The sequence below is a fragment of the Panthera pardus genome, unplaced genomic scaffold, assembly GCF_024362965.1.
Source record: "Panthera pardus isolate Hobbes unplaced genomic scaffold, ASM2436296v1 HiC_scaffold_6, whole genome shotgun sequence".
Taxonomy (NCBI): domain Eukaryota; kingdom Metazoa; phylum Chordata; class Mammalia; order Carnivora; family Felidae; genus Panthera; species Panthera pardus.
The window spans coordinates 44718377-44742825 of record NW_026526991.1 but is presented as its reverse complement, the minus strand read 5'-3'; the positions used below and the strand labels follow the sequence as shown (position 1 = coordinate 44742825).

Genomic DNA, 24449 nt, shown 5'->3' with positions numbered 1-24449 from the left:
TCTTTAGAGTAATATTTCTTAAATTACTGCCTATATTAACATAAAGCCTTTTTTTTTTCATCTTTCCAGGTATGGGGAGGCATTATTTATGAATTCTAAACTCATTAGTGGAGTTACAGAATTTCTTAATACTGAAAGTGAACTCAAAGAGGTAAATATTTTAATATGAGTTCTAATGCTTTTCTTTTATAAACATATGAAGGCATACATTTACTTTATTTTTTCAACAGATTCATATCCATTTCTTTAAAACACACACACACACATACATGCTAAAGACTTTACTCAATTCATTATTTGCAAACGTATTTCTATTATATTAAACATTAAATGCCTTCGAGAAATGTTTAAATGTAATGTTTCCCAAACTGGGGGACTCTACTCCAGAAATCTTTGATCCAATCAGTTGAGGAACAACCCAGTTTAGAAATAACAAAACTATCCTGTCACAATGACTCAGTATTTAGATACAAAGGATCAAGGCTGGTGTTAAGGTACAGAACTTGGGTCTCACTGCTTTGTGGACAGGCCTATACAGGAAGTAGATAACTGGATGTGATAATAATGCTTCATGCTATCTAGTCTGTTCAATAAAATGAATTCATATGTGTGACAGAGAATGTGTCTGACAATATATCTTGAGATTAATAGCTTAAAATTCTGCTTGATATGATTACACATGAATTTCACTGATGAAAATAAACAATTTTTTAAAGGATTAGTGTCCAGTTTGGAGTGTATCTAATGTTTCCTTCCTTTTTTATCTGGTTTATTTCTATGGAAATTTAAATCAGCTATTTTTTTTTTTTTTTTGACCATTAACTCACATTTGTAACACAGAGGGGTGGAAAATGGGGAGGAATAAATATGTAGGAGGGAGCAAAAAATATAGATACTTTGAAATGATTCAGATGAGCTGGGCTTCGACCATTTTTCACTTTTTCGCCCATTGCGCAACTCCGTTGTAAAATATAGCTGAGATTTGGCATTGAGAATCATAGCTTCCTCAGCTCTCACTGACAGAACGCCTGAGGCTATGACCCAGAGATAATCATATTGAGCAGCATTTCCCCAGAAGCATCAACCCTGGCACCATCCGTAACATCTTCTAATATTGCCCAATGTTGTATGATTGTCCCCTATTCACTCACTTGGATCCCTGCAACACTAGGAGCTAAGCTAAGTCTCTGATTGTAATGATTTGAAATTCAATTTTTATCCTTGCTATGTGTTCCCAACCCTAAAGGATTTGGTTTTGAAAGCCGTAGCACATGTTTTACTATATTTTTTTTTAATAAAGGAAGCTAAATGGGAAGGACTTCTTTCATACCCATATGAAACAGAAAGAAAGAACGATTGAATGAATGATTGCTTCCAATTTTCTCTGTATTCAAAGGAAGTACTTTTAATTCCTTGATTTTATATTCAATAATTGGTGAGTGAAAGATTCATTTACTCACAACCTGAGAAGTCGAACACAGAAGTGAAAAATCTCTTCCACCCTTTCCTTCCCCTAGTCCTTCTCTGTTTTTGCTCCCTTCCTTCTCCTGTCTTCTCTCCTGTCTTTGCCTTTGCCCCTTTCTTGCAGCCTTTCACCTGTTCCCTCTCCCACTTCTTCCTCAAACTGTCTTTCATAATTCCCTTGCTTCAGTAATACCCAGGCCATGAAAAAATATCTTTTTTTTAAGCTTATTTATTTATTTTGAGAGAGAGAGTGAGAGAGAGAGCAGGATAAGGGCAGAGAGAGAGAGAGAGAGAGAGAGAATCCCAAGCAGGCTCCATGCTGTTAGCACAGAGCCTGACACAAAGCTTGAACCCACAAACCATAAGATCATGACCTGAGCCAAAAATAAAGGGTCAGTCACTTAACCCACTGAGCCACCCACGTACTCTGAGAAAACATCTTTTAAATGGATATTAATTTGGGGCTCCTGGGTGGCTCAGTTGGTTGGGCATCTGACTTTGGCTCAGGTCATGATCTCATGGTTTGGGATTATGAGCCCCGCATCAGGCTCTGTGCTGACAGCTCAGAGCCTGGAACCTGCTTCAGATTCTGTGTCTCCCTCTCTCTCTGACCATCCCCCACTCATGTGCTCACTCTCTCTCTCTCTCTCAAAAATAAAAAACATTAAAAAATTTAATAAAAAATAAATGGATATTAATTTGATGTTATCATATGCCGACCACTTTGTTTTATTTATTTCACACATGGATTTCATATTTTTCCATTTGATTTAATTGCTATTTGAAATGTCCCAAGATACCCCTATAATGAAAGGTGCAGTTTCAAAACTGAAACTAAATTGTGGCTTTTATTCCATTATCCAGCAAGCAGCTAACTTCACAATACTGTCCGTGGCATAAGCAACGAATCCCTTCACCATCTAGCTACTTGTGCTGACTTTCTAGTTGGACAACTGCTGCCTGAGGCTTTTCCAGAGTTTCATTATCTAATCATTGTGTTTAAGATTGGGGACCACTGTTGTTGAGTGGTATGGGGGTTTACTTTGTATTGTTAATAACCCCCTTTCATTAAAATAAAAGGGGTTAGGAAATTCCAGACTCATCCTCTCATAATCAATGAGCCTCAGAAACAGAAAACCCAATATGCTCCCTTTGGATAGGGTATATTCTTATTTTCAAGAGTATCTAGATCAAAAGGGAATCAGCATCTTTATGAATTCTGAAAACTCAGTTGAGATTTTAATGATCCCCATCAGCCTTAGGGGCATTCAGTAAAGAAATGTGTATTGTCCCGAACTCCCTTCCCCAAAACTGCATTCTCGTACCTGACACTGGCAATTTCCTTCTAATTACATGGCTCCAGCAATTTGAACAATATTTCTCCATGAAACAGTGTGTTATTTCCTTAATTTTAAACTAATGGAAGTACAACCTGAGGGAGCCACGGAGGCCCTTGACAGTTTTTCATACTAATGTCTGTTAAGCAATTCTCTCCAGCACTCGTTTTTCTGCCTTTTTGAACCTAATCTACAACACGGCTGGGGAAGAACATAGATCCTGTGCATCACAGACACCCCACTTACAGTTTTAATGTTGAAAATATGAACCTCATAATAGGGCAATAGCTACTTCAATTCATTTATATAGTCACTGAGAGTATATTATGTTGTGTAATTTACTCTCCAAATAATTTATTTCGTGATGCTTAGGGTCTAGGTTACCCTAAAATAAGAGGTTTTTTAATATTAAAATGTTTTCTAATAGAGAAATTAACAAACCTGTCTAGAAATTTTAGGCTAAGAACGGGAAGCACAAACAACGCTGACATGTTACTAAATGCTATTTTATAAAAATGTCTAAACTTGCAACATTTTCAAATAAAAGCACAAGATGGCATAAATATTTAGGAAACACAACAATAAAAGCTAATAACAGCAGAAAATCTACCAAAGAGCTGCAGAAAGAAGCAAACTGGAATGCCAAGTGCCTTCCATCTACTCCAGGCCCTATAAAGTCAGGCAGGAGTCTGGAAGGTGCTATCATCACACCCCAGGTCCGGTTAGATGGCTGTTCTCACCATGCGTTTGTCAGAAAGGCTGTGGAAGAATATGGGTATGAGATCAATTTATGCCAGCTATGGAGAGTTGGGCCTTATGTGTTCTGGTGAATAAGCTACTCCTAAGATTCAGATGAGTTACCTCAGGCTCTCTGAGCTCGTGAAGGAAGTTATTTAGTGCACTTAAATAGTGATTTAGGAAATGAATCCCTGGGGACCCACCACTTAACATTTTTTTATTGATAGTTCTTTTGCAGGGTAATCTGACCTACTCTTTGTGTCAATAACTCATTCATATTCAAACCCATAGTTTGTCTTTGAGGAGGACTTAAGAGTTTTACTTCATGTGTTCAGGCTGTCTTGCCGTCTATTTCATCAAGGGGCCAAGAGCATGTTCCACAGAATCAAGGTTTCCAAAGGGTCATTTACCATTATCTGGCATATTTAGTACTGCCTAGGAAAGTATGTAATAGCACAGAATATATTTCAAGAGGAGTAGATATAATTTTTTTCCTGATTGACATATACTACGTAAATAATACCACTGTAATATACATATGTAATATGCATGGCAATATACATATTTTTATAATAAAATATAATTCAAAACAGACCATGATGTATTATTTGTTGCTTTAGAAATATTGACTGAATGAGTCCAAACACATCAATACAAATGAATTATTGGATTAATCAGTTAAAGTTTAAAAATATGATTCAAATGTTTATATTCAACTTCCTTTGAAGATATGTGTGAGCATGTTACAGGCATATATATATATATATATATATATAAGATATTCAATGAATTCCAATGTCTTCCCTTCTTCTGCTTAGTATGTGTAAATTTGGTAAAATGTCAAATCAGTTTTAAGGGTAGCATCAACAAATCTTTGTTATGTGTTGGATATTTTACATGTTGGTTATAAAAGCATAGTGATTGTGAAGTCTTATAAAGGACATAGCTCTGAGATATGGCTACCTACTGCTAATGCTGCAGGGGCACAAGGCTTTGTAGGAAAGTAGAGGATAAACTTTGAGAAAACCCATCGTATCAGGTAATCAAAGTAATGCTGTCATAAACAAACCAAACTACCAGCGAACCACTTTCTAGATTAACGCAGAAAGATATTAAAAAGTCCATTTTAATTGCATCCTCCCCACCCCATATCTCCCTGTCCCTGAGTCAATCTTGATGCACTACATTTCCCTCCTGGCATATCTTCCATGTGGCACCCACCATGTGATGAATCACACCCCACACTAATTACACCACATAATGTTTCTGTGCTGCAAGTTGATTTTTCACATTCGCCTATTAGCATTGCGATTGTTGGTTGGTTGCCAGTTTTTTAAGATATATCAAACAGAAAGAAAAACTGCTAGTATTTAATCTTGAAATAAAATCCCTAAACATCCCCAGAATATGTGAACTCTCTAGAGAAAATCTTTCCATGAAAAGAAGAACAATGCATTTTAAAATTATAACATTTTAATTAAATGCTCAACGTCTCTAGCTAAATGAGTCCACATTCTTGCTTCATTCCTTCTAAGTTGAGTTACTCAGGTGATTGCAATGTCATTAACCGTCCAGTTTTCATATAGCATCATTAGTTTTTTCCACTAGCTGATAACTGGTAATCCCTTGCCACCAAAGATAATGTCAAGCGCTTACACTGTTTATTTGGGGGAAAATAAGGAATAGTTTTATCTCTACCAACAAAGAGTGAACTTTAACCCTCATATTCAGTTTTTAAGGCTATTTTGTACCTTGGATATGATTCATAATTAAAACTAGCCTTTGCCACAATCCCCTCAACATATATGGAAATATAAACACATCTCTTTTAATATTTGTCTATGAAACAAGAAGCTGAATTCAGAGCTCTTTGAACTGTAATGTCCACTCTTTTTTCCTTCCAATTCCAAAAGAAACTACCTCACACCTAATGGATGCAATTTCTTATATTTCATTTTGTTAGTAAGATTGCTTCACGTATTAGGTAGGCCTTCTGTAGGGGTGGTGGCACTTTGTTCCACATACAATCTTGTTTATATATGTTGGCCATGAGTTTCTCTGAGACATGTATGTTTACTACTCTAAAATGTTTCTTTTCAGCTGAAGAACTTCATGAAGAATTACGATGGAGTAGCTGCTGCCTCTTTCTTGAGAGCTGTGGAGACCGTTGAAGCCAATGTGCGCTGGAAAATGCTCTATCAGGATGAGCTCTTCCAGTGGTTGGGAAAAGCTCTGAGACACTAATAGCTCTATTATAACAATTCAACTCAGAATTTTGGGAGAAAACTGCTTTATATGGAATGAGGAAAATATGCTATGTGGAAAATGGCCAGATTTTCAGTGTTAACGTGTGGGAGGACTTTTTTTTTTTAATTTTTGGTTTTGGGGGATTTTTTGTTTGTTTCATTCATTCTGTTTTGTTTCTCTACTGGGTGTTCTTCTCTAAAGAAACTCTTGCAAGTGAAACTAGCCATGATTGCTTCAGCTGTACATTCCTTGCTGTACAGGACCAAATATGATAGTGGTGCATGTTGATGTTACAGTCAGTTTGGAAAAACATATTCAGAATATTTTGTGCATGGTTGTGTGGTCCTGCCTGTGTTCAGCATGCTTATTTAAAATGTCCAATGTTGTACGTGAATATCTGTTACATCCAGGATGGGCATTATACAAAAGCACAAAGATTATCTATGACAATCAGTGTTGCGATGAAAGAAAAACTAAAAAGGAATTATATTCTTAGTCCTGGTGGATGTGAGAGGTAAAACAGCCCTTGAAGTGATCAGTGTCACTTATTTCAGCACTTGGATTGTCTTGCAATGATTCCTGTGTTACTAACTCATTTTCTTCGAGTTAAAGCTGTGTATACGTTTAAAAAGGCATATAGATAGTGTATGCATATGTATATGTACATAGGGAAACCCTGTATGTATATAGTATGTTGCACACTGCACTTGTGCAAAGGATCTCTTCAAAGAAACTTTATCTCTTTTTATAAACTTATGCAAACTTTGAAAAAGCTTAAAAGAATTTATCTCAACGCTATTCTTCATGACAATTTCCTGACTAAATTTCTCAACTGTTATAGATTTTTTCATCTACTTCCTGAACAGTGGTCTATTCTACTACGTGAAAATGAATTCAAACAAAATTTATGTATAAACACTCTTCTAATTCTTTAAAGTGGCAGCCTCGTATCCTAAATATGGATTCTGTCATCATTTTGGTCAAACTTCCCATTGCATCAAACAATTGTGCACACTTAAGAATTCTCAGCGCTGAGAAGGTGTTTCTTTTCCATCTTGTTTGTTTTTCCATCTCATGTTGGGTGGTCCAGAGGGTTGAAAATTCTCTCGTGTGTGTTGGTCTTTGTGTCTGTGTCGATCTAATCCTCCGTTAAGTGACCGCACCTCAAGTACGTCTGATACCATTTAATGACTTTTGATGCCAGTTGTGCCGTCCGTTCCGATGAAAGTCACTTTCCTTGAGCAAAGCTCTTCCTTTGGCATTGACAGCTGTCTTCCGCCAGGGAATTTTAAGTAGCCCTTCTCATGGCTGTGTGTTATGTAACACAAGTGCTTATTTTACATGGCATTCTCACCCAGTAGGCCAGCTCTCCAAACGTTGCTTAGATGCTCCAAAATGAACATATTTTAAGTTGGCCGTTATAAAATACCAGCACAACTACTGGACCTAAGCTAAAAGTTTGTGGACCGCTTTCTATTTTCCTGAGGTTCTCCACTCTTCCACGTCTCCTTGCAAATTATTGAGAAAGAGCTATTCTAATCGTCACTGAACACTGGGAAAAAAAAAAATAGGTGTTTTAAAACCAGAGTCATAGATTTATTTTGAGTTTAATAAAAAGTAGCAATTTCCTAATCCATTGAGCAAGTATCACCTAAAATTGAATTTTAGCTTTTTAGCAATTAATATCTATTACTCATACCTAAATTTTTCAGCACTTCATTCAATTAAAACACGTGAATTTTAAATACACTATGTGGATTTAGTGAGACATAGTAATACTTAGCATTAAATCTAAAAGTCGTCCCACCTATCAGAAGTCATGTAATTTAACTAGTACTTACACATATGTAAACTCCATAAGGGACAAGTTCTGAGACATGACCACAATAAATATCACACTGCTGTAAGGGTCCAAAACATGTACTGTATGAGCATTGGATTCATGTAATAGAGATAAATAGATAAAAAATTAGAGGTGGATGTCTTATTTTGTGTCATGAATTATTGAAAATTCTTAGTTGTGACATTCTTTTGAGCGAAATCATATTTCCAGATTTGAGTTAGAAAGGCTTTTATAGTTCTTTTTCCTCCCCACTGTTAATAATCTCAATCCTCTTTCAGTATTTTAGTGGCCTTGAACAACTGATTTAGCTACAATGTCAAATCCTAAATGTGTAAATTATGTGCAATGTTCAATACCTCATAGAATGTTTGTTAAACGGTATAATAGTATCAATGGCATTGAGATGGGATTTCTGTTCTACATATTTTTCAATAATTTGTCCTTTCCAATGTTGAAGATTATATCAGGCTTTAACGTTTTTTAGTTGTTTAAATAAGTAATATTTTCAAAATAATAAAATGACCAATGATATCTCTTGGAATATTCTGTAAAATGTAGTTATAAAATTCTATTTTCTACATAGAGTTTTTATCTTTTTTCTCTTCTTTGTATGCTTTACAAATCCTATATATGCATGAAATAACAAACTGTTGAAAGTGTTCAGTACTTAGGCTTACCATATTACTGTGCCAATATATGTAGCACAGCAAAATTTGGTTCCAATTAGACAGGACTAAATTATTTACCATACTGAATATTAAATATCACTAACTAACTTGTAAATAAAAACTTTTCCCCATTTTTACACATTTTTCCTTAAGATTTTCTTAAAATCTTTAAGATGAAAAAAAAAAGTAGAGAAGCACAACCTCTAAGGTTACTATCTACAATTGTAGGCTTATTCCTGAGTTTCAATAACCAGATTTTAACTGCAGTTTAAACTGACTTTGGTTTATATTATCTCTAAGATAATTTATATTATAGGACTGGGCTTTTTGTGGCAGTACTGTTTACAAATATAACTTAAATATCTTACAAGCTTATTCAGATTAGAATGTATTTATAAATTGAATTTCATTTTCAAAGAGCTTTACACATGCTGTTTAATTTGGCTCCTTTCAAAAACATAATAACTTATGTTAGCCCTGATAGTCTGATGAGAAAACTGAGGTTCAGAGTAGAAATGTGAACCATTTAAAATGATACAGTTGTTATTTGGGGAACAGGCACAGTAACCTTGGGCTTTCAGTGAAACCTTCCTACCACTAAACTAGAAAGGCATTTTTGAAATACTTCTATCCGTTGCATTAGCTGGAGATTTTCCTAATACCAGAAACAGCATTAAAATATGTGACGAAATATGTCTACAGTAATTATATTATTTTTCAAAGTCTGTGTTTCTAATTTGCATGATTCAAACAACTGGGTGAAATGTTCATCAGCAATTCACTTTAGTCCATACAAGCAGCCCAATATTGTTACAAAAATATGGTTCATTGATTATAGTTTCCTTTTATTATCTTTCAGTGACTACTGTTTAAATATGACTTTAAAATGGTGATAATTTGCTTTATTTTTACACAAATTTCTCTGAAAGGCTCTATCTGTAGTAACAGATGGTCAGACCACAGATAAAATGGTTTCCATCTAAATCAGTGAAAATAATATTCGGTAAAATGTTTATAAATCTATGCAGACTGAATTGTGAAAAAACAGTGTTTGTGCCACTGCAGTCCTGGATTAGATGCAGAAAAGGAATTCCTAAAGAAGTTTACAATGATATATTTAATTAAAATCTATTGGCTATTAGAATTTTAAGGATTTTTTTTCTAAGAAATTGAAGACCTAAAATACCTCCATTATTCTCAGGATGACCATGAGGTAACCACATATACATGTGAAAGGAGTAGTAAAAGTTTATAGAATGAGAAATTAAGATTCCTACACCTGTTTTGTTTTCTTCTTTTACTTGAAGTCATGGCCAGGTTGTTATCATTTGACACTGCTAATTATATAGGAAAAAATTCAATTTAATCAAATATTTATTGAACACATTTTATTTCACAAAGCACTTTGTGAAGGGAAGGGAGGGAAGAGCAGAATTCACATTACAATAAATGAAACAAACATAAATCATGAACCAATCAGAATAAGAGCAAACATGAAATATAATTACATTCTATCGAAGAAAAACTAAATTATTTTTAGATATAGATAATGCAAGTATTTTTGTACACTAGTTTTCAAAACTTTTAGGGTACTTCTCAATGTTTGGTTTACAGCACTTAGTTGTGTTTTACAGAAAATGTGTAATGTTTAGAAAATATAATAAAACTACATGGTTTAAACTTTATAATTAGGATATCAATTGGGATAGAATTTATCTTTAAGAAAAGTTATTTGAGCAATTTAATAATATCAGTAGGTTACAGGAAGAATGTTTACCCTAGAAAAGTAGTTCAAGTTTTTAAAAATGCTTTTAACATACTATTGGTATATTCACAATGTGTTAATTTTAAGTTAATCATATATTCTTGAAAGCAGGTTCAACAATTCTTATCAGAGGCAATAATGTATTTGTTCAAATTAGTATGTGGGAACTTTTGAGTACAGAAATGTTCTTATAAAATATTCTAGAATTTTAAATTTTAGTTTAATAAGAGTAACCTTTAGTTCTATTGCTTTGAAGTAATAAGGAATTTTTATTAAAATATTTCATTTATTGTAGTTTCTATTCAGGAAAATACTAACAAAAGGGAACTCCAGAGGCTTTTATTTTCAATTTGATTTTATAAAATTTTATTTCAAAGTTTAAAAAGTTTTTAAAGAGTCTTAAGTATTAAGAATAAGCAGTTGGTGAAAATATGTTCTAATTTTAAGTATACTGCATATGTATAAATATATGCATTTTGTTTTATTTATTTATTTATTTATTTATTTATTTTTAGAAGGGGAGGGGAGAGGAACATAGGGAGAGAGAGAATCTCAAGCAGGCTTCACGCTCAGGACAGAGCCCAAACGGGGCTTGATTCCACAACCATGGGACCACAACCTGACCCGAAACTAGATTCAGATGCTCAACTGGCTGAGCCACTCAAGCGCCCCTGCATTTTATTTTTAAGATAAGTTTTTCACAAATGGCCCTATTAGCAGGCAGTATGATTTTATTCAGATTTTGGAAACATAGTACATTAAGGGATTTTATTTTGAATATTTAGTAATTTAAGGATAGGACATTGAAGATGCCTACCTTTTGCACATTCCCAGTTCATGTACTAATGCACTAAGAAAAAAGGAAAATCCAATCTTTTATTTTTTCTGAAATTTTTTGTGAGCTATATTAATGTTATTAATGTTAAATAAGGTAAAATATAGGAAAAGAACAAAAATTTGAGTGTCTATGAAATGCCAGGCACTTTATAGACATCATCTCATCTAAACTGAAATATCATTAGTTCCAACTTATCAATGGGGAGACGGTTAAGGGTTGGGATCAGTTTATATAACTGGTGATAGGTATTAGGTGGGATTCAAAACCCTGCAAACCAAGCCTTACATGGCTCAAATCAGTCATTAATCTGCCTCCTACATGCATGGAAACATAATGATTATCCATACAGACCAGTCTCTATAGACAATTTGAATACTGCTTACTTTTTCATTGTCACTGACTAAATTGAGAAAAAAATGTTAATGCATTCTGGGTTGACCCTCGTTTCTTAACAAAGTTACTTCATATGGCCTATAAAAGTTTTCATCAAAACACTTTACATTAGTGTGTTGCATAGTGAGTTTTTTTTTAATTTATTTTGAGAGGGGTGGGGGAATGAGTGGGTAGGGGCAGAGACAGAGAGAGAGAAAATCCCAAGCAGGCTTTATGCTGTCAGTACAGAACGTGACCCTGGATTCAATCTCAGGAACCATGAGATCATGACCCAAGCTGGAACCAAGAGTCAGACGCTTAACCGAATGACCCACCGAGGCGCCCAGGGTTTTAAGCTATAACAGATAATTAGATAATGCAAACAACGAGCCTTGAAAAATAAGTACAAAGGGAGGATGGATTGAAAAGCTCTTTACCAGTGGACCCAAAGATAAGGTTAAACCTCTGTCCTGCTTGTAGAGGTGACCTATTAGTCTAGCCAGAAGTCTTTGCTTAGTGATCAGGGAACTATTTCTCTCTTTCTGCCTGGTACTGTGTAGATGGACTGCAGCTGCTGAATTTACTTCAAGTTACCTTTTCCATTGGCCTGCTGTGCGTGGATACACTTTAAGATAACTGCTTTGACCTAGCTCTGCACAGGTCAACTTACTTCTAATCGCACACATTTTTATTGTGTCATGTAAGTAAATGAGAGAGTGAAATGTTTTATAGCAGATATTATGGTAAAGAACATCTGCCTTGAATGTGCAGTGCATTTGTCTTCCAACTTAATCATTCGGTTGCTGTCCTTTTAACCCCTACTAGGTTCACAATATTACGTTTGTTCTTGGACACTGTTCTGTTCCCACCTTCACATAACCTAAGACCTACTGGGTGAGAACATTCATTATTAATTTTTCTTTATTCATTTTTATTTAAAATAAGTTTATTATCTGTCACTTCTCAAGTACGAAATATTTTTCAAATGAATTCCTCCTCAAATGTATTCTACCTTCTAAACTATGGTTTAATAGTAATCTCAAATTACCTTTTTAAATGCTACCTGCACATTGTCACGTATGAATATACTTGCCATTTTCATTTGCTATATTTTAGTCCCTTTACATTTTGATAGTCATTGAAAACAAATTCAGACTATAAAATGAAACACATTAGTTCTATGAAGCTTATGAAACACACTGTCCAGTTACTTGGAGCAAGACGAGACATTCTGCCTTTGAGCTTTCATAAGTGGCTACTGGATACAACTGAATTCACCAGATAATCTTTTAAAAATAGTATGTGGGCTATTTCTAATAAACTTGAATTAATTCAGCAACAAAGTTCGTTTTCATAAAGCCATTGCCCAAATGGACAAACTTATATAAAATACGCCAAAAGGAAACTCTTTCTTTCTAATATTTTATGATTTAGAAATGAAACAGTAACTGTTCCTTTAGTAAATACAAGTTACTAGAGCATTTACCAAATAAGTAAATTTGTGTTAGTTTAGCAGATAAATGTTTTCTATGGTATGACTTTAAAATTATTCATTAAAAATTGAATCAGTATGTATTCAACATGAAGTTTTTATTCCGATACAACCAAGCACTAACAAAATGGATTTTTCTAAGTGAGAAAATTTGTCTTCTGTATTTTAAACAGAACAAATTTGAATTTTGCCTCTGACAATAAAATTTTGTACAGTAATGTGTAATTCATCACTGTCTTAATTTCTGACATGTGTAGGCAAGGCCAAGATAAATAATACCTTCTGCTTTTTTATTCTTCTGTTTTCACTTAAGAACCCATTTTTAAAATTCAGACTATACATATTGTAGAGGTCCATGAAAAAAGAAAAAGGTCACTTTCTTTTCTGACATGGACTTTTCCAAAACTATGCACATACTCAAGCTAGAATAAAGAAGTATGTATTTATACAATATTGTAAAAAGAAAAAAATACCTATTTGGTCTTTTTTTCCAATTATATGCCTTTAGAATAAATTAAATGATCTGCACTTTGGTAAAAGTGATTTCACCTGCAATGCATTTCAAATTGCTTTTTAATAGGTTTTCCACATTGGAAAGCCTGTCAGGATCCTTGAATTTCAAGAATTGTTTTTAATAACAACAGGACTATAAAATATATATAATCAGGGCTCATATGAAGTACTCAAAAATATTTTTCCAATGTCTCTGGGTTTTTCTGTTTCTATGGGTTGTGCAGAGAGTGTGAAATTTGACTCTGCGTAGCCACCCATTTGAGCCTTATCCATAATACTTTATACAGCCATAGGAAATCCTCCTCTGCCATGGGAATGAGAATAAGAAATGGAAGGCCCTTAAAGGCATAATCAAGACTATTCCTATTTGTATTATAGCCAGTGTCTACATGTATATATATACACTTGTACTGGAGGTCTATAGATGCATATACCTGCATCACACAGATAGAGATATATGATATCTCTCCATGTCTGTATCATACATACATACATACATACATATCACATATAGTGCATTTCTCTACCCCAATGAAAACTGTACTGCAGAACAATCATATAAATCAGAAAACGGTTATTGTAAAATATCAACTGGGGAAGTAGTAGATGGGTGCCATCTTTACCTGAAGAGCCTGTCAAATGGATCAAGTTCTACAGACTCTTCAGGAATTTTCTCTAAGAATCATTAGGAAACTGAAGAAGGAATTCTGATGAGATCAAAAGCATTCAGGGTGGTATGACTGTAGACCAAAACAAACATACACACCCCAAAACCAGAAAACAGCTATTCTTCCTGGACTTCCAACCTTAGAGATTCTATCTTAGTAGGTGATAGGTGCAATGTAGTCATCCACATTTTGAGTAAAGATTGCAGGTGATTCCAGTGGATGCAATTCATCTAGATCATGGCTTAAGAAACTCTGGCTTGGCACAGTGGTTCTCTACCTGACTTCATAATAAAGTCACCCGGATAGCTTTTAAAACATACTGATGCCTGGGCCATACTTCAACCCAATTAAAAAGAATCTCTAGCATGGGGTATCTGCATCAGCATTTTTAAAAGTCTCCAGATGATTCTAATACATAGTCATGGTTAAGAACCTCTGGGCGGCAGATAGATACCAAATGCAACATTAAGTTGCTTAAGCACTAATTATAGGATGTTACCCAAAGTACCTATTTTTAGAAATCTAAGCGGTTCTTCTTATTGTTTGGCATTCTTCACCAAATACTAAGTCAAAAGATGTGTTCACAATTAGCTTAACAGAAGCAAATAGTAAGTCTGAACAACTGATTTTACTGCCATAAGGTGTCACTGCCACGGTGCAGTAAGCTGAGTGGTTCCATGCCATCCACGTAGATGTCTCTTTTTCCCTGTGTTCTGACATTGACATTCTCCTGTCACCCACTTTGTCTTACATCCTTTTCTCTATAGTCCTAATGAGTATGACTATACCCACATCTACTATTACAATAACAATTTCTCAACTTTTATTTTGCTTTAAAGTGAAGAAAGGGCCCATTGGCAGGACTTTCCATAAAATGACTGTATCTTTGCCCTTCTGAATAGAACAATTGTTTCCTGCTGCTCATTTTGCAAGTGCCTGAAATTGGAGTGAAGGCTTGACACCCAGGTTAAAATTGTTACATCAGGGAAATAAACTTACCATAAACTATTATTATAAATGGTTATCATCTGAAATATTCTCTTTACTAGTTCTTCTCCAGTTTCTTTTACTCCCCCCTTCTTTCTCTCTCTTTTTGCAACCTGCCAGCTGAGCACTGAGCCTTCTTCAGAAATAGACGCTATATTTTCACTTGACATTGCAAAAAGAATAGTAAAAGTTTTGAGCTGTTACCATATCTGTGTGCATAATAGAAGGTGACATGTGTTCTTGGGATTGTCAAACAAGGCCCAAAGGGCATCTGGGCACATTGAAACTGCTTGATTGTGCTCCTGACTCTGTGCTCATTCGTCAGTTCTTTAGTTCTTGGCCTCCCTTGGGTTGTTAAATTTTGCTTTCCTTTCTTAAAATCTCTGGCTAATTAGAGAATTCATTTTTTCACTGAAAAGGGAACTGGAAACATTGCCACCTCTGGAACATTTTAGCAAGCTAGTAGAGGCCGAATTAATTGGAGAACTCTTGAGTCATATCTGACAAAAAAGCACCCTAATCCCCTGTGTCTCCACTTTTGTTATTTTTTTCTTCTCCATCGTTTACCCTGTATGTAATTGTCCTAATGTGATTTAATATTGAGCCAATTTACATGCAGAAAGAAAATTTTGGTGTTGAGTAAGTCCTTCTAAATTAGTAGCTTTTTATTAAGTCATCAAAACTTGTATGATGACTAACTTCACTGAGACAGTTTTTGACAAATTCAGGTCTACCCAAGAATTCCAACTGTCTGCCAAGTAAAGTAATAGAGGGAACTGTTAATGAGCATAGATCTGTGTAGAAATCCTAAAGCTAAAATTTTAATAGGAATGGCTTCTATTCAACATTACTAGGTAGACACACACAAAATTCAGCACAAAAAGGGACTGGAAAGCAGTCTTGCTACCTTTAAGATGGTGGTGGGCTTCAGGAGACAGAGGTATTACAAAGATGTAGCAAGCATCCAGGGACCCACAGGCAGTTTAAGTGCAGCACCAACATATTATACAAGCATGGTGTTCCAGTGCTTGGATGACCTCAGCATTTTCCACTGATATTTGAGTGAAAATAATTGAGATAAATGGAATATTTCATGTAAGAAACACAAGAAACACATGTATAGATGTTTTGATGTTTCTTTTTGAGAAAGAGAGAGAGATGGGAAGGGACAGAAGGAGAACGAGACACAGTATTCAAAGCAGGCTCCATGCTGACAGCAGGGAGGCTGATGGGGGTCTTGAACTCACAAACCAGGAGATCATGACCTGAGCTGAAGTCAGGCATGTAACCACTGAGCCACTCAGGCATCCCACAGTTTAGATGTTTTAAGTGTGTGTGTATGTGTGCGTGTGTGTGTGTGTGTGTGTGTTGTAGATGGAGAGGGAAGGTGAGGAGAGTTAAGAGCAGAGGAAGAAAACTTTAACCAAGCTTATTTCCACATAGAAAAAAAAATTGAAATTACAGTCCCACATTACATATTAAAATCATTTTCCAATCTTTTAGACTCAATTTATTCAATTTGCTAGTTTAAAAATTCTCATCTTGTTGCATATGAAAAAGTACCTGGTGATTTAGAAGACAGATTTAGACTGAAATGGGATATTATTACTTTTGGTTCAATAGAAAGTGACATGAGTTTCTAGAACTGTCAAATAAGATTCTGGATACATAGAAACTGGTATTCTCTTGAGGGCAAAAAGAAATACCGAAACCTAACTTTGGATAAATGGAACCAGAAAAAAAAATCACATTTACTTTTCTGGTTAGTAACAAAATATAAGAACTCTAATGTTAAAGGTATAGATGAGCATCTGTGTGTTTGTTACAAATTCATTTTAAGATAAGAGTCTCTGAAGGGGCATCTGGGTGGCTCAGTCTGTTCAGTGTCTGACTCTTGGTTTTGGTTCAGGTCATGTTCTCACGGTTTCATAAGTTTGAGCCCCATGTCGAGCTCTGAGCTGACAGTATGGAGCCTACTTGGGATTATCTCTCTCCCTCTCTCTCTCTGTTTCTATCTCTGTATTTCTCAAAAATAAATAAATAAACTTTAAAATATATAAAAAAAATAAAATAAGGGTCCCTGTGTGTCAAGTTTCTAGTCATTCTTGTTACTTGAATAATTTGAGTGATGGCAAATGCTTTTGTCTGTATTTTGTGTGTAAACATTTCATTTGCTTTGACTATAGATGTTTATCTTACTGTAATACTGATCATCACCTGAGAGTTTGATTTGGTAATATAGACCTTGTACAGATTGGCCAAATTGCAAGTATCAAGCAGAATATCATGTGCCATGTATCAAGTATGATACTTCTAGTCATGCCTGAATTTGCAGCTTCCTTGAAAAGATAACTGGATCTACATTGCTCTTGGTTAATTAATGGCCCAAAGTATGAATACTGGTAAGCCAAATCTCATGTAAATATAAGATTTTTATTCTTAAACTTTGTCGTGTGAGAATTGGGGATTCTGACCTTGTCAATACAATGGATAACTTCTCTCTATATATGAGGAGCATGTCAACTTTATCCCTTTTTAAATCATGAGATGGGAATTTTTTTTCACCAGAAATCATTGGGCCAGCAGATCTGATACTTAACAGTATCTCACTTGATTAGATGTGTAGATCGAGTGGTTAGTCTATATTTTTGTAAGACTTATTTGGGCAGAACTTCTCCGCTAATAGACTATGCACTACCTCCTCTAGGGGTTCATGAAAGATGACAAAGTATCATGTTACCATGTTACTGATAACTTCATTTTTCCTACTTTATTTTTTAATGTTTATTTTTGAGAGAGAGACAGAGACAGAGACAGAGTGTGAGCTGGGGAGGGGCAGAGAGAGAGAGGGAGACACAGAATCCCAAGCAGGCTAAAGGCTCTGAGCTGTCAGCACAGAGCCTGTCGCGAGCTCGAACCCATGCACCGTGAGATCATGACCTGAGCCGAAGTTGGACACTTAACCAACTGAGCCACCCAGGCTCACTTTTCTTACTTTAGATACATCGAAATGGCAGCTATCAACATACTGCATAGCCAAGAAGTGTTTTTACTCTCATATCTTACAAAAGTTTTTTGAAGAGAAATAGGGTGGATTTTATTCTTTCTCAATGTCTTCTAACTAACTTAAGTAAAACTAATTAGAAATCTTATAATTTACATTAGACATTGATTTATTCACAGTTAAATTTGGGGGGGGTCAATTTGAAATCTCTCTACTCTGAATAGATTCTCTTTTTTTAGTGCGTATAGTCCTTACTGATTATACCATCCATTTCACACTTCTTTGATAGTTTATATCAATATGTTTTATTTCCCAACTAGATTATACATTCTGCAAAGGTAGAGATAATATCTTTTTCCATTTCTTGACAGCAACTTCAAATATAATAAATTTTCAATCACATTTTCTTGATTGAGAACAACCTAAGTGCCAGTATAGAAACCAATGGCTTTCCAGTATGAGCAAAAACAGCACAGAGCAAGAAATGCTTTGGGGGATTTAGAAGCAGAACTAGAATAAAAAGTGTTGATCATTTTAAAATATTGCAAAGCTAAAGCTTTAAACCTCACTCCATTCCTTTAATTTGCTCAAAAATATCACTTTAGAGTAACACTTGTTATCGACTTTGACCTGCTTGGTGGAGAAAGTAGAAGAAGAGGGGGATAATAAGATGCTATTTCATGACACATCTATTACAGTAATTCATTTACAGTAGGGAACCTTTGCCAATGATAAATGCCTGTTACTGTGGTGCAATTATGAATGTACCTTGGATTTTCAACAATAAAGCTGCCAAAAGGTTGCAAAATGCACAAGGGAAAAAGAAATTTTAGTTGAGGAACTGAACTAACCAAGAAGTACAATTTTTTTTGAAGTGTCCATATTGTTTCCGTAAAGAGAAGTTCCCACCGTTAATGAAGATTCCGTGGTAAAAAAGAGCATTTTCCATTTAATATTCCCTCAACTTGACGTACACTTGACTTTGCATGCATGCTGCCTTCTAAAATTATCTTCATATAGAAAACATTCACAGTATTACCTTATTACCACAAAACATAAATCTACCCAAGAAGATGATGCCATTTATAACTTTGGAATTCCTTGCAAGATCATGATTGCACTGAAAAAAAGGAACCCTAGTGGAGGGTGGGGCTGGAGCTTGAGGAAAAACAGTCATACAATGTTTTTCCTCCAGTCCTAGCTCCCACCTCTACTGCTTTAGCCATATGCCAATACAGATAAGGAATACTAGATTGCTTTTCTTTTGGAGGAGGTCATGGAGAGGACGGGACTGCTGGTTGACCTGCAAGTTGAACCCAGGCAATCAGAAGCTTCCCACCTTCTCTTCTGTCCTTGGAATGCATGCCCCCGTCGCATTCTCACACTAGGAGCTGTTTCAAGGATGCAGCCTTTTGAGACCATCTGGGCTGAATACGGTACTGAACCTGGTGAAGGTCTCTATAAACTTTGAGGATTTTGGCTGGCTGGTGTGGAAATCTCCTTGTCTTCCAGTTGCCCAAGACAAGCCATGGAAGTAAGTTCCCTAGCTAATTCCGGAGTGACCTGCCTTTTCCTCCAGTCTCCCCTTGCCCTCTATGGGGTGGGGGGAGCAGTTACAGATTTCACCTGGGGAACTCCCCACTTTGTGAACATTTTCTCCAGCAGAATGTTGTGTGAGGGCAGACAATATGTAAATTAGGAATGTGAGAGTAAAATGTGAATAAAGGAATCTGAGCTTATGTCCAAAGACACAGGACATAGGGGTGTCTGGGCGGCTTGGTAGGTTAAGCGTCTGACTTTGGCTCACGTCACGATCTCCTGGTTTGTGAGTTCGAGCTCCACGTCAGGCTCCCTGCTGACAGCTCAGAGCCTGGAGCCTGCTTTGGATTTTATGTCTCCCTTTCTCTGCCCCTCCCCTGCTCACACTCTTCTCTCTTTCTCTCTCAAAAATAAATAAACACTAAAACAAACAAAAAGACTTCAAAGTCACGGGACATAGGAAACTCCCGATCACTGGCCGTTGGCCATGGGAATAGCACAGTTGTGCTACTATGACAATCGTTGGCACATGTTTATGAATACTGGCCATTGATTGTAGGGACAAGTTGAGCCAGCCTGGCACCAGCAAAATAGAGCAGTTACTCAGAGTACACCCAAAGGAAAACCAGTATCCGCTTGCTGTTCCAAAAAGAGTTCATAACTTTGCTGACCTCCCTCGTGAATGCTTTGTAATACCTTTCCTTTAAGAGTTCTGTAGCTGTTTAAATGAGCTCACCTAACCATGTGGAGACCTCTTACTGATACTTTGCATACTCTTCATCAACTTTTGGGCAATTTAGGGTTGCTTTTGGGATGGTGATAGTAAATCCATTTTAGTGCTGAACTCCAAGTCTCTCTATTTTCTAGAACTGCTCATCAAAAACCATTGTTATTTTAATAGGTTAATTGGAGTGGGAGAAAGCATTCTGATCCCCCACAGAGATCAGATAGTACATCAAACCTTTCTATCTCCTTATTTATTCTATCATTCCTTTAATGTGAATACTTTCTCCTTTCATCATGGCCTTCTCAATGCTATTTATCTTTTAAGGCTCTAACCATGTGTTACTACAACCACTACTTGGCCCATTTCTATCACAGTCCCCCAGGGTGCTGGTTAGAAATGCAGACCAACTGCATAAATCGGAAACTCGAGGGATGGTCCAGAAATCTAGATTTCAACAAGCTCCACAGGCATCTTTCATGCATGCAAGTGTTTGAGAAACACCATTCTATTCAAATACCATGAAGTCTTTTTCATTCCCCTAGAAAACCGGTGTACTTTATCTGTCTTTGTAATTTCTAAAAAAGTTTACATTTGTATCCTTCCTACAATATTTATAATATTCTGTCTTATATTATAATTTGTCATAACATAATGATCTGTGCACTTGTTTTATTCCCTCTATAATAGGGATAAGCTTCTTGCAGACTAGACCTGTGTATCTCTGGAGCATCTGGCATGGAGCTTTGCTTCAAGCAGGTGCTCAATTCTTATCTCTAAGAATGCATGAAATGTTACCTCCAGGCCTTTCCCCTCCTCTTCTGTCAGTGCACTGTGAACATAAGCTACAGTATAAGTCCAAAGTGCTTGTACCATATTAAAATAAATGAACTGCTTAGAAAACCTCTTGCTTGAACTAAGCTTAGTTCACAGAATTTGGTCCCAGATAAATAGTTGACTCAGGCTTTTTTGTTCTCTGTAAATCTCCTTATCAGCAGAAGGTTTATTTTTGAAGCTCATGGCTCAATATAGTGAAAAGTAGTCACTTGAATCAAGAACTAAAGAACGATTCATGGCTCAGGTCATAAAAATTACCTATATGTCTGTCACTGGTGAATCATTTATGATGTCCTCAGTACAGTTTGAATTTTCAAAAGGTTAACTTTGGATGTGCATTTTTAGAGTGTGTATGTTTGTTTAGAATATGTCAAGCTACAAAAAGGGCATTTTCTTAAAATACCACTGTTTAATTTCTATAAAATCCAAGTGGACAAAGAAGCATTCTCAAGTTGGAGATCAGAGGCATGGCTTGAACTTCAGTTGTTCACCTGCAGTTATGATGGGTGTTCCCTGGTATCTGGTTTTCCTTAAGTCAGGATGTAACCTAACTACTTTAAACATGTGTTGCTGTAGATTAAATGACCCAAATGATTTGTTTTGTTTTCTAATATTGAAAAAACATGATGCTTTTCCTTCTCTTTTGCAAACCAGATAAAATCCAGTAAAACACATAAACACAAAATATAATTGAAGTACTGATTAAAAAACTCACATAAATAGACTTATTGTAATCATTTTGCAATACATCCACATATCAAATCATCATTTTGTATACCTTAAACTTACACAATGTTGTATATCAATTACATTTCAGTAAAGCTGGGGGAAAAATCTTGCAGAAAGAGAATAGAGTTCTCTAAGCTTGTTGTAAATATTGTAGGAGTTTTAATTATCATTCAATACTGTATTTAAATAAGGTATTAAATAAGTATTAGTGAAATTATATTAATAAATTGCACTAGAGTTGACATCTAAATTGCATCCATCATGGAAAGGATATCACAAATACTTTTACAGAAGTGGAGTAGATACACTTGAATATTTTATAGATGTATGCCTTTCTCACATGATCGGGAAGGAAAACATTTTAGGGAGAAAATGTGTTAGGTAAGAAAACCACAAAGTCCAAGGCTCAAATAAAAGGTGAATGCAATATTTTGAATACAAAAGAAAAGTCAACTTATTAGCATGTTGTCAGAGAGTAATAGACATGCAGAAAAATCAACTGTCAAATGTTAACATGTGCACATTTTTTAAATATCAGTGTGCCTTGGGTGGCTCAGTTGGTTAAGTGTCCAACTTCAGCTCAGGTCAGTAAATCAGGATCTGAGAATTCAAGCCCTGCATAGGGCTCTGTGCTGACAGCTCAGAGTTTGGAGCCTGCTTTGGATTCTGTCTCCCTCTTTCTCTGTCCCTTGTCCGCTCAAGCTATGTCTCTCTCTCAAAAATAAACATTAAAAATAGTAATAAAATAAAAATATAAAGACTTCCACAATCATGTATCTTCCAAAGAATTCCAAGGAAACTTTCTCTCCCCTAAACAATTCAACTGGTTATTTTCTCCATCCCCAAACCCAGAGATCTTTCAATCTTACCTGGGTTGTTTTGCATGGCCCAGGCCTAAGTGGGGGATGAATTCCCACAGAACATTTCTAAGTGTACCTCCTTGCTTCCTTTCTTCTCCCTGCCTCCCCTCCACCTCCTACACACCTCTGCTAAAATGATTCTTTTCGAAGTGTTTTCAAGTCACTCCTCTGCTCATTTAGAGTAATTTTTCATAAGTTGTTACATAAAATCCCAACTTGTCTTGTAATAACATCTTTCACCAGCCGGACTACCCCTTCATTTCACTAAACAAATCTTCATCTCTCTCAGAAACGTGTGAGCCTCTGTACTTAACATAACCTGCTTGCTCATTTTAGAAAAATCCTGAAAGATTTTTTGAAAGGATCACTAGATGCCCTTTCAAAAGAATGCTGGATGTTATCTAGGGTACTCTTCAGGAATTTTTTTTTTATGGATTGTATATCTTTGATTGTTTTTGGCTGGTGTATTTTGCACTTTTATGGAGATAAAGATGGACATTTAGAGGGCAGATGACAATGCAACTCAAATTATGCATCAATGGTATTTCCTGTCCATAGCAATGCAAACAGTCTTGGTGGCAGCAGAGAGTTGGGCTTATGAAAATTAAGACTCGCGTTTTGTTTTTGTTTTTGTTTTTCATTTTGCTAGTTTCCACATTCATTAATGAGCTAAATAAAATTATTGATTTGTTCATTTTAGATTTTTATGAGAGTCATGATTTTACCTTTTTGAAAATTATGAGTTAACAGGGATTACTACACATAAATGTTGCTTTCTTCACTTGTAAGTCCCCACATGTCTTGTGCCCCCTTCTCTTCCAGTACATATCTACACTGTCAAACTCAGTTCACATCCCCATTCCTTTCCAGAAAACTTATCAATGTGGATATTGTTAAAAGATAATAATGAGGGAACTAGTAAGATGTTATAAGATATTCAAAGGAATTCAAAGAACTAAAAACATATAAGGTCATCAGCAATGCTGATATGAATTTCTTAGATGAAAAATGTCAAACTGGTCAAAATCAACCATATTTCCAAAAAAAGCAACTTGCCTTTCTATCTGACATGAGAAACATCCTGGCTGTGATGAGGTAAATAGTTTAAAGGTGTCAAAGGTAAAGCAAAGAGACAATGCAGGAAGTCTTATGGGTTGAATTGTGTCCCCACAAAAGATATGTTGAAGTCCTTACCCCCTACCCCTGATACCTATGAATATGATATAATTTGGAAAGAGTCTTTGCAGATTTAATCAAGTTAGAATGAAGTCATACTGGATTAGAATGGTTTAATATAATGCCTGGTGTCTTTATAAGAAGAAGCTAATTTGGACATACATAGGGAGGAGGCCATAAGATGACAGAGATAGATATCGGACTTATGTTGCATGATTCAAGGAATACCAGCAACCACCAGAAGGTAGGAAGAGGCAAGAATCTAGGTCCTCTCCTAAAGATGGAGTATGGCCCTGATGGCACCTTAATTTAGGAATTTAAACCTCTATAACATGAGAGAATAAGTTTCTGCTGTTTTCAACCACTCAGCTTGTGGCACTATCTTTTACGGAAGCCCTAAGAAATGAATACAGGAGGTCATGGCAATTCATGTGAGAGATGATGGTGACAGCCAGATTGGTATTAGTGGTGGTCATGATGATGCTGGCAGGCTGGGTCCAAGGACCCAGAGGGGGTCTTGTAGGACCAGCCAATAGGGTCCATTGATTCACACAGTATGGAAATCAAATGTGAGTCTGCAGGAGATGAAAGAATTTATTGAAGACAGAGCAGATACAGGTAGACTGAGTCTCCAGGAGACTCAGAAAG

At 35.8% G+C, this 24449-nt stretch overlaps 1 protein-coding gene across 1 annotated transcript in view; it reads left to right on the top strand.

The window, feature by feature from the left end:
- Positions 1–12982, top strand: part of TRHDE (thyrotropin releasing hormone degrading enzyme) — a 392491-nt gene extending 379509 nt beyond the window's left edge. The window contains exons 18-19 of the mRNA XM_019455116.2: positions 70–151; positions 5640–12982. Coding sequence (XP_019310661.2) covers positions 70–151; positions 5640–5783 — 226 coding nt within the window. The 3' untranslated portion in view covers positions 5784–12982. The remainder of the gene's footprint in view (positions 1–69; positions 152–5639) is intronic.
- The last annotated feature ends 11467 nt before the right edge of the window (positions 12983–24449 follow it).